The following is a 12,308-nucleotide window of genomic DNA, read 5'->3' as shown; positions in this document are numbered from 1 at the left end:
TTATGTAAACTTGTTGAAGTCCAGTTTTTCCGTTGCTACTGAAATGCAGGACTAGTTAGGTGACTATTGATTGGCTGATATATTACTACCACTATGCAAGTCGCATTCATTTAATTCCAACTTCCCTTGGCCCGGAGTTAAATATGGGCCTGCCCTGGGACCTACCTTCACCAATCGCAAATACGACCGCATGTGACCCGGCCCAGAACCAAAAAGTTGCTACAAATAATTGCAGTTCCAGCAGTTTCTGAACCCCTTTGCCCCTTTCGACAAAAAAACATGATTTTTGAAGTGACGCATTAATTTAAAATCAATATTCATGTTGTTCATACTAGTAGAGTTCGAGGGTGAGGTTTACACACACACCACAAAAAATCTATGTAAAATATTTACAATTTTCTCCCCAAAAGCTGTTGTACCGTGATCGTAAAAATCGTGAATCATAACTGATCAGTTGACCTACCAATTTAGGATTTACGAGAGATCTTCCCAAATCTGAATTTTTTTAGTTAAATTGGAGTGCGATCATTAAATTGGTAAAATATTTTTTTTAATTAATAATTTTTTTTAATATATCATGGATATTTATAATACCGGTCCTAACCATAAAATTTTAGGGCATGCATTTTGTTAAATAAGAAAATACTGTAAACAAGTAGAGGACCCAGATAGCCCTTCTTCTACTTGACGTACAATATTATCATCACAATTGTACAAAAAAAGGCATCTTCTTGTGAATGAAAAGTTGTAAAAGGACCGCATAAAAGGCATATTGCTTTTCTACCACTTCAGTTTATCTTGTCTTGTTTGTTTGTTAAAGTTTGATGCACATTGCAGATGTGTTGAAAAAGAGATGATCATGCTCTTATAACTAACACTAGTACTTGAAGAAAAGAAAATTAAAGTATCAATATTTCATATTTACTGAATTGGATAGAACTTTTGTGACTCTCTGGTCTCCACACACCAATCACCCAGTAGTACTGAACTAGTTGGTAAAGCTACCAATTCAAATCATCCCCAGATTCCTTTTCATCTTCAAAGAATGTGATATCTCATATCAGAGTGATTCTCCCATTGTTTGACCACTGTAATGTAATTTATACTTGATCCGCGACTATACGGGTGATTTGTAGTATTAGTAAGACGATGGAACTAGTTTACAGAAGGTTGATTTGTAGTATTACTAATAACGGCATGACTAATTTTTACACCAAATTTAGGACTATAATACTATGAGTCCGATGACACAGTTAATGCAAAAATTTGTATGTCAAAATCTGTGTTTGTAGTTGAACATGACCGTACAAACATCCATGCATAGCTGGATATACAGCATCATACATGTATTTCTTTATCAAATTGGAACAGGCTGTCTAAGCAATAACAACTAACAACCACTATCATCCAGCAACTTAGCTGAGAAATCTTTATCTATAGTAGGTTTTTGCATGTTGGTATTCAAATAATATTGTTGTAGCTGTCCAATAATTGAAATCAAGCCGTATGAAGAGGTTTACATCCAAGTATGAATATAACATTATACCTGTCAGAGACAGCAACAAATACAGCTCTAATAGCAAAAATTCCACTCATTACACTAATAATGACAGAAATTCTATCAGGGAGGGCCCAAGAAAATACAGATATCTCAGCAGGAAAAAATAATATAATTTTTATTGATTCGAAAGGCAAAGAATAAATTCCATTTATTGATTCTCCCACAAGGGAATTATGCAGTATGTCAAGTGAATCTGAACTTGTACTACAAAAAGATACATGACTCAACCAGATGTGTCTATATCCATGATGATTTCAACAATGGAAACAAACTTCAGCAGGTTTATCACCTGATGATGATCCCACCTATGTTTTTTGCAGTCTTTAAGATGTTGTAAGACGACCAAGATTCTTGTATGTTGCATCATGAAATCACCAGTAATTGTTGAAAGTAATGGGAGTTTGTGCGACTAGTTTGCAGACTCTGCACTATACAAAAAACCACAAGCAAGCACACACTAGAATGAAGCGTAGGACCTGCTAAACCGGACTCTTTGGAGAAATGTACAGAAAAGAATCGGAATACCCCATTACTTGATTGAGCTATAGTGCCAGAACCATGTTTCAGTCCGATCAACTTTTCATAATGTAGCCATTGGCAAATCTCTGTAACCAAGCTGGTATCTGAAATTTCCAAATGAAGTCTGCACATATAACAAACAGTAAATAAATCATCCAAAAGCTTACAATTTGATATAAAACCGTCAAAATTTGAGTAAGCTAACAAAGCCAAAGCCATAACTCATTAGCCCATGCCAAAATATTATTAGTTCAGCACAAACTCAAAGTACCTTGTTTTTTTACATTTCCGAACAAGTCGAATGCTAAAGTTAAGATGACTATAATCATTACTACTGCTTCGGTGCTTAGTTCTAATATAAAACCAACTACATTCAAATCTTACTAACTTTTCATCATACTCTTTTAACTTCTGTTTATTGGAGATGTGGCAAGAATGGCTATAGCTATCTTTAGTCCTAAATATAAGACCAAGAGTCCATTTATGCATTTATAGGACTAAGTATACCTATGCATCGGAGTGGTAAATTTGCAAACTTAGTTCTATATCATAACTATGCAACCAATGATAGGGCATTGGACTTGCTCTAACCTTGAAAATTACTTACCAACAAATTCAACAACAGTCATACGGAATTATACAATTTTGCTTGAATGAAACTTAAATCACAATCCTAATATCATAATTCTGGAAATTCTGTTTTTTTAGCTATATTGTACTCATGCATAGCAAGATCACAGGAACAAAATTTACTGAATACTATGATCCCTACATTTAGGAGCATGAAACTAGTATCAGAGTCCAAATAATCCCAAAAACAGCACTAGTTCCCTGCTCCCAAACACACAGCCTAACACCAAGTCATCAAATTCAATAAACACAAAATTAACTCTTTTTAGTAAAATCACAGACCATGTGTTGACACACACACACACACACACACACACACACACACACAGAGAGAACCTTATTATAAGCAGGTTGTGTAGGTAAGGTGCTGTCAGAGTACAGCTGCAGATCCACTGACTGAACAGCCAAACAATCTCTCGGAGTTTCAAAAGAGGACAAGGAGAATTGCTTAGAAACAAAACCGACATCAAAGTAAATCAGTCCAGAGCTTGGAACATCCACTCTAATTTCTTTAACATCAAACCACAAAAACAAATCCTGGGCTGAAATACCAGACAGTCCATTGATCTCACCATAACTCAAATTCCCAGAAATATTTTGATCATAATGTAACTCATTCTCAAACTTAGCATTGCAAGCTTCATCTAAATGAACTTCAAACCTCCCAGAATCATCAAAGCTGAAATCTTTAACACCTTTTGGCAGTAACCCTTTGGGCAATCCATGTGATTTAAGTACATCATATATTGTTGACTCTGAATTTGCACATCTTGATGATATTAAGATCGAAGAAACCAAAATTATGAAAAACAGAGTGTTGTTTATGTTGAGTTGATGGGTCATTTTAAAGGAATCGTGGGGTGGTTTTGGAGCAAGAAAAAATATGGGTTTTTGAGATTAGAGGGAATAAATAAGTGGGTGGGTTTTAGAAAGGGGAGAGATTGAGGGTTTAAGAAGAAAATGAGGGAGGGAGAGAGAGAGCGAGAGACGAAGAAGAAGAAGATTAGTAGGAGAAGGAGACAGAGTTGCCAGCAAGAATTTAGAAGGGATGCGAATTAGGAGGATTATCAATTATTGGTACTCAAAGGTGGGACCTTGTTTTCTATATATATATATACACACAATTATATATTACACGTTTGTATTTTATAAATTACATTATAACAATATAATTGTTATAATATTATTAATTTTGTTTGTTCTCAATAATTTTCCACTTCACAAGTAGATCTCATAAATAAATTAAACTTAGTTAAATTTTAAAAAAATGATAAATATTTATATATTAATCATTTAAATATTTAATTAAGATCAGTCATATGTGTATTATTATTTATCGTATTATTTTAAAAAGATTGAAATAAAATTTAAAATACGTAGAAATTAGACGTTTCTCTCCAAAATCATGAGATCATTGTGTACATGTGGTTCTGTTTTGCAATAAAGATCCTGCGCTACTTTCGTTGTTTGTTAGACCCTCGGGGATTAAATACACATGGTCTTTTATTTGTATATCTATTTATATTTATTGTAATTGTAATTATGTCACAATAATAATTGCTTTAATGGGGTTTTTAATTCCTTTTTTCTTACTATTTTTGTTTACGTGTGTATGCATCACAAAGAGAGGAGACCCAAATGCCATAAGATATTTGCAGAGGGCCGTTTGATTTCTTACTTATTCTGACGTTACAGGATGCAACTTTTATTCAATTTAGAATTATCCAAATTATGATAAGTGTCAAGGAAAGTAGTTTAGGGGTTTATCTAAACATTATTATCTAGTTTAAAAAAATAAAATATGGGACACACTATTATGTATATGATCCTACTTTAATAAAATAAGAATGAGATCTGTTTGGACTTTGGAGTCTTAATAAGACTTTATTAAATTTATGATGAATTAAGTGAGGTCGGGAAGAGTTTCGGGTTGGTTATATAAACATATATGTTATGGTCATATCATATATATGGTGACAGACGTCATTAAAGATTTAGATTGAGTTTTGAAATCGAACATATAATTTTTTAATAGTTGTTCAAACTTTAGTTTTAATTTGATATGTTACAGAAAAAAGAAGAATTGGGAGAAAATATAAATATTATTGATCTACTCGGCTTAGCTAAAACTCCATATAAATTTGGTAATAAATTCGAACTTATCAATTGCAAATGAATTCAAATCTTGAAAACAATTAATCACTAAATTAATTCAATTTAACTCGACCCGATAACATATTTTTTAACTCTAACTCCGTAAAATTCGACAGGTTATAATTGGAGGATGAGTGATGACTATATCAGATTGTTAATATAGAGAGATCCTTATTATCGGAGACCTAATATATCAAAACATATATATTTTCAATATGTGTTCACAATTATTTTTTATTGAGAAAATTTTATTTGAGAACTCTTTGTACATAAACAAAAATTAACGGTACACAATTTTTATAGCCTTTCAATTTTTAAACCAAGTTCCAAGCTTATTGCATTTTCAATTTATAAAAACTCAAGTAACGGTACACAAAAAGTGCACAATACACATTTACTCCCTCTGTCCCATTTTAACTGATGTTTGACTTTTTAACACGTATATTGAGGTGTAAAAAAACAATATCTACACTCAATAAAAAATTTCAATTCTTATATCAAATAAAAGTTTAGACTTTAAACTTTTATTTGATATAAATTTTATAAAAAATAATCATGTTTAGATGTAATTTTTTTAACATCTTAAAATACGTGTAAAAAAGTCAAAAGCAGTTAAAATGGGACGGAGGGAGTATAAATGATATATGTGCGTTGGTGTGCGAGACGGTGAAATTATACTAGATGAGGGAAAGGCATGTGAATATGAGGCTGGCTTGATGATACTCCCTCCGTCCCTTTTTATCTGTCCATTTTGGAAAAAAAAACACATACCAAGGAATAATTGATTGCATGAACTTTTTCATTAAATACCTCTAATTAATATCTTGAAAATGGTGGAATACCCCTACTTTATGTCTTGAAAACATGAATTCAACCAAGTTTTAAATAAGTCAAGCCTTGAAAATTGAAATTATGGAGATATATTTGAAAAACTATCATTAAATTAGTTTTGAAAGTATAAATGGACAGATAAATAGGGACAAATTTTTACTTCCAAAATGGACAGATAAATAGGGACGGAGGGAGTACTTATAAATTTTGGCTTTGACATCTACCCTGCCTATAATTTTTTAGCATGTTTGAATGTTTTGTATCTGGGGCCTATGCGTATATAATTATTCCGATAGTTTTTGTATGTTTAGACACTCCAAGTGTATTGTTTGTCAATATCAGCCAACTAGACCATGTTAATCTGTCCTGTCATTATATACACACAGTTATACTATACCAGGACATGACCTGTAACACTTCACACACCTCCTATATTCACATTGTTGGTGATTGTACTATAGTAATGTTAACTACTCAGTCCAATTTATCATACATTTTTATATTATTTAATATATATTTAAAAATTTTTAAAATATAATTTAATAAGTTATTTTTAAATTTTTTATTTTTGAAAAAAATATAAATACCAACTTTTATTTAGAAGAAAAGATTAAAATAATTTATGAAAATATATTTAATAAAAGTCTTTGAGAATATATTGAACTCACGGTCCCATACATATACAATTAAAAGATACAGATAGAATACATAAATGTTTTCAAAAAATTTAGCATGCCAACAAATAATATTTTAATCTGATGATAGTTCTCGGTTAAGAATATTTTGATCGGATGGTATCTTAATCTTTTGTTTTAAAAATAACTTCGGATTTTGTAGTCTGATAGGATGTTTTCCAAAGAAATAATGGCAACAATATCTTGGTAATAATGTACTACGTGATACACACATGTATACATGGTCTCACAGAGTCACAGGCCAGTGACCACTTTTGCCTGCTAGTCGCCCAACCACAATGAAGAGAGGGTAGTATCAAGTCCTTTAGTCCAAAGCTTCAGCTGGGTATCACTTATGAGCTAGTTGGAGAGAAGCGGAGATGTAGAATACATTGATTACGGTTTCAGTTGTGCTAAACATGCAACGTGCGTTAAGAATACACTTTGGTGTGTTGGAGTGTGGGTGGTTATCCAGGCATGCTTAAGCCATGAATATTGATTAACTTACAATTCATCCCCCATTAACCCTATCATATCATAAAATATACTCCTGCTTCTCGTCCTTTTTGTCTGCTTCCTTTCAAATACATTCATAAGTAATTAGCACAAGCATGGTTGTGATATCGAACAAAGCTGGTTTAAAGCTTACTAGGTAATCTCTGAACCATGAATGTTAAATTTATAAAAAGGTTTGAGTTACTTATAAATACAAATCGATAATTAATATAGTATCAATTTGCTAACAATCTACTTCTATATATTAAAGGAGAACCAAGGGCAAAATGAGCAAAGAAAATGCCTGTGAAATTACGTATATACCCCTCAGTTTTCACATAATTTCTGCAGTGCCCTCAACTCTTCATTTTCTTTGTACTCTCGGACAGTTTCTTTTATGTGTATATTACCCGGCTGCTTTTGATTTGCCTCAGCTATCCTCTCCGACCAACAATTACAAAGTCCCACTCTGTATCTGAATTAAACAACCTCCTGGGTTATATTGCCGGCCACCGTCTAAAGCATTATGGCTGAGAAGGCGGACGTGGAGACCGAAGCATACAGACACATAAACGCACTAACACAGTTGGTGACGAAATTGGATCTTGCGACCTAGGGTATCCATCATCGCCATTCGGAACTCCATTTAGTCGAGAAATATGGCATCATCTAATAATGAACGGAGGATTTGTTTCATGATAAAAAGCTTGTGAAGTATGAAGTATCCCTTCGTCCCTGTTGGTTTCTCTTTCCCTCTTTATTCTTTTCTGCCCTTATTTGTGGGTAAAATTGATGGTGGAAGAGATGGGTTATGAAGAACTCTAATAATACATATATAACCATTTTTTGAACGCGGAAATTCAATTAATCGTACCTGCATATTCTCTATAGCCTACTGTGTTAAAGCCCCATGAGTAACACATCTCAAACTGTCGATTTGTTTTCGAACTTAACTTTTTACTTTTAAGACTGATACAATTTCTGAAAACAGTGTTTCAAATGAGACCGAAAATTTGAGAGTGCTCTGGATGATATATCAGTGTGAAGTGAGTGCCCAATTTGATAATTAACCCATAAGTATTAATATATAAAGGGACGCTTATGCAAGGAAGATACTAATCTATCAAGAACAAATATGCAATTCTGGGAGAAACTAGGTTGTGGTGTTCATTGTGTTTTTTTGTATTCTAATGAAATATCTCTCTTTGATCTGCAACTGGTATATAAAATTTTTGAGCTGAACACATTTTTGATCATTCACAGAGTAGTGTTTTAACTAAAACTTTAATATCATGCAGTTTGCAGACTTGGATTGCTGGTCTCTAGGTCTTATTATGCTTTATGATCTGGAGAACCAACATTTAGCCATGATGAGGAATGGAATTATGTACAGCCTTCTGTCTCCATTGCCCTTGGCAATCATTCCCTTGAGGCCCCAGGCACTCTCTACATGACCTCCAAGAACTGTCTCTCTCCTTCTTTCTCTCTCACGAACACCCCGACTTACGTAACTGATTTGTGAACAATGGTTTTATCAGGCAAGTGATTTGGTTGAGTGATTCGGACAAGTCTAAAGGTTATGCAGTTGATATTTTATTCGGTGTCACTTCATGCTGTGTCCAGAGATCAAGAGGCTTACCCTTCCCCTTGTATTTATGCCCAGGTTTGAAGTTTTTATTTGCCTCTATTTTACAATCTTTACAAGTGTTTTGGGTTTAGGTCTTAGTTATCACGAATACCCAATTTAAGAAGTTGACGCGTGTATTGAGTTGACCTCTTGCATTTCAAAAAAGCAGGTCTAAAGTTCCAGTTAGAGATTTGAGATTTGAGCAGAGTCTATGGTCCAGGAATCTGGATTATATGGTTCAGAATATTCTCCTTCATTTTTCCATGAATGCAGAGGGCTGATTTTATTAATTTGTTAGAAATGTTGCATTTTTCAGTCTAATATATGACAAAGTCCCTGCAGTTTTGGTCACTTTTGGCTAAACGTATTTCTTAGTTCTTACAACACTTTTTTCCCTCCATAATATTTTTCTTGATAGAACTTTGTCATTTGTAATATTCTTTGTCTGTTAGAAATGTTGCAATTTTACGTCGTATATGACGAGTTCCAGCAGTATTAGACTATTAGCCAACTTTATTGTTTTCAACCCTTCTTTTTCCCATTTTATATTGCTTGGTAAACTTTTTCCATTTGCAATATCTTCTTGAAGATTGATACCAGAGGCGCCGATGAAGAATCTGACAGCTCGGAAGAATCTGACAGCTCGGACTCAGAATCTAATGATGTCTTAGACTCAAGTAAGATTCTGAATTGAGGCTTGTGCCGGAAGATCATAGTCAATATATGTATGTACTCAATGTTTTCCCACTAGATTTCAAAGTCTTTTATTTTCTTGCTAGATTAAATTTGATTGGTTATATTTATTAAATCATTTTTGGCTTCTGCTTCTCAGTGGACATACTTTTTGGTGTATTCTGCGAATGTGCTGAGTTGAATCCAGATCCTATTGAGAGTGAAGGTTTGATTTTACTCTTGTAGATTGGGAATCAGATGTTGTCATTGTGTTATGCTTATATTGTGTTGGCTATTTAAAGCATATACGCATGTCTATTTTTTATTCAGAAGAAGAAGAGCATAATTGGATTTTTAGTGCTGAGCAGGTGGTTACTGATGGTGCAGGTTCAATCATCTCATTTGGTCATCTTGTATAAATTTCATTCTATTATCATGTTGTTACTAACAGTATTGTTTCTAACTTTCGGATATTAATAGAGGTGGATGACTCGGAATGGAATGACGTCTTGGCTCCAACCAGCTCAATTGGCTATTCTAATGGAGACAACGACTTGGCCCATACCGTGCTTCAGGTTGTATTTCTGTCGCTATTTCTTTTTAATTGGCTTGTAAAATTCTTAGACTACTGCTGGTTGCTCCTGTTATAATAATCTTTTTTATTCCTCCTTCCTATTAAGTCGTAATACTAAATTCTAGAGTCTTTTTAGGTTGACCTGTGCTATTGGGGCCTGTCATTTAGGATTGATGTGATCATGTTAATAATAAATTGTATCGGGTTTGAATTTAGTATGACTGGAATGAGAAGGATCATTCGAGCTCATTTAGAAGCCAAAAGGTTCCGTTCTCCTGCTTTCACGGGAAGTAAACGCTAATAAAATTACTTTTAGAAGTTACGAATAAAATTATACAAATAGAGAGAGTACAATCTACTTCTTTCTTATAACTATGGATGTAGATATTTATTCACCGGAAGTACTGAAAGTGACTCTACTTGCTCATCTTTTATGTTACATATATAAACTTTTAATTTGAGATATGAATTTGATTGTTAGTTGATTTGTTTTGCTAGATATGATGTAACATGGAACTGCACTGTTATTTACATTGTGTACAGATTTTAGGACACTAACTATAACTAGCATAATGAATAGTAGACAATAGGATTTTCATGTGAAGAGCTCCTGACCACGAAGTTGGTATATGGTGAGTTGCAGATCGTTTGTTTCATAAATTGAAAGCACAGGTACAGGTAACGACTTGGTTTAAGACTTGAATAAAATAAAGTAGCTTAAGTGGCGTCGGAGTCGAACCCAGGCCTGGGACAATAGAGAATAAACCCTTAGCCACTTGAGCTATTAAATCGTGCTCTAGATTATAATTATTAGTATCAAGGATTTGATGAGTTGGATAAAAGTCAGGTGACTATTGTTATGTTTTCACAAGTTAGTTAATTATCGCAATATTATATTTTTGCTTAGCAAGTTTAATTTTTTTTATCGTGTTTAGTATGGTAAGGTCTTAAATTTCTTAAACATGGAGCTGTCACATTTTGTGAAAAAATCTCAGAATTGGTATACCATGTTTCTTAATAATCATAAAGCCAAGCAAATGGACCTGAGAGATCTCTTTTAACTATGAATTGCCATTTTCTACTGAGATAGAAGGATTTAGCTTAGAGCCCCATGTTTAGATTTTATGAGACAAATTTTAGCGCGAGTAAATCTTGTCTTGCAATTAGTTGTATATTTTGGTATGTCCAGCAAACGGTATATCTGAAAATTCTTCTCTACTATAGGAACTTTCAACACATCGGGTTTTATGTGTTGTTAACAGCAACAAACTGAAGAGGTTAAGAAGGAGCTCACAACTACAAATTATAATATCTCACTTTCAAAGCATAGAGGCCAAGTATGTGTCCAACCTCTCCAATTACTTCCAAGCTCTCCAATTACTTCCAATCAATGTAAATATATTATGTCTTATGGCTCATCAGTCACTACACTTTTAAATAAATTAATCTTTTACTATTTTTTTATTTTATTCTTGACTCTAATAATAATTGTTTCTGTCCCACAGCATCCTCTCAGAAAATTGTACCATGAAAGTCGCGGAGCTTATATGTATTCTATACATATCACTTGTGATCCCAGGAGGACCTTGAAGCCAACCCCCACCAACTTACAACTTTTTTTTTGGACATTTCATACGTATTTCAGACTATTATAACATGTCAGATTTAAGTATGATTAAGGACGAGAATTTTGTGGCTAATAAATTTGTGTTTTTATGCTTACTCTTGAGATATGGGTCGTCTTATGTGGATTTATTTTTTCTAAACTTGGGGTCTAGCATTGTTTTAAGGTCAATACATAAGGGTTTGGAACGAAGATCATCTAAAATCTAACTATCTTACTTGAACAACGCTTTAAAGAGACAAATCATGCAGAACACTTTCAAGACTTGGGTGGATGATATGTGTTACAGAATGTATGCATGTACCTAATTTGATGCTAATCTTTTTATAGTTATCTACAATTATCGAGAATGGGACCTCTACAAGGATCGGCATTATGGTCTTGCTCGATGCACCCTCTTCGTGGATAGAAATTCATATAAGAGATCGGCATACGATTACTATACAACCCAAATCAACAAAACCAGCGAAACACCTTTTTTAATCAGGAACATATTCAGTTATGTAACGATGCCCGTGCTTTGCACGGGCTGTTACGCTAGTTCTAGACTAATTTATAACGGACAGTTGCACCAGTTATAAAATTAATGGTTCTTTATTATTATTTTCCAAATTTGTTGGTATACATTCTTCAAAATTGTCCCCCTCCATTTCAGTTTACTAATTATTCATGACTATCTTTTATCATAGAGAATATAATTGAAGAAATAAAGAATATCGCAGAAGCAACATATTAATTATTTGAGTTTTTATAATTAGAAAATTACTCTTATAAAATATTTTACACAATTATATAGAATGTGATCAGATATATCCTACCAAGCAAACAGAAAAAATGTTAAAGAGCAGACCCAAACACTACGAAGGGAATGGAGTGCGTGGTAATGAAAATGACCATCCATTGGCATGAGCCCTCATTTTCTATATATGCATATGCCCACTAGTCTC

General features: G+C 33.4%; 1 protein-coding gene and 1 pseudogene across 1 annotated transcript; one reads left to right on the top strand and one right to left on the bottom strand.

Annotated features, from left to right (window-relative positions):
• Positions 1 to 1,651: 1,651 nt before the first annotated feature.
• Positions 1,652 to 3,787, bottom strand: LOC108220176 (uncharacterized). Its single transcript, XM_017393866.2, has 2 exons — positions 3,047 to 3,787; positions 1,652 to 2,204 (listed from the first exon to the last, which is right to left on the bottom strand). The coding sequence occupies exons 1-2, from the start codon at positions 3,551 to 3,553 to the stop codon at positions 2,142 to 2,144; spliced, it is 570 nt and encodes a 189-aa protein (XP_017249355.1). The 5' UTR covers positions 3,554 to 3,787; the 3' UTR covers positions 1,652 to 2,141.
• A 3,193-nt stretch (positions 3,788 to 6,980) lies between these two features.
• On the top strand, positions 6,981 to 10,031 carry LOC108221693 (chloride conductance regulatory protein ICln-like; annotated as a pseudogene).
• Positions 10,032 to 12,308: the final 2,277 nt, after the last annotated feature.

This window comes from Daucus carota, chromosome 5 (assembly GCF_001625215.2).
Source record: "Daucus carota subsp. sativus chromosome 5, DH1 v3.0, whole genome shotgun sequence".
Lineage (NCBI taxonomy): Eukaryota > Viridiplantae > Streptophyta > Magnoliopsida > Apiales > Apiaceae > Daucus > Daucus carota.
Note: the sequence above shows the minus strand (reverse complement) of the source record. Positions and strands in the feature narration are given on the sequence as shown.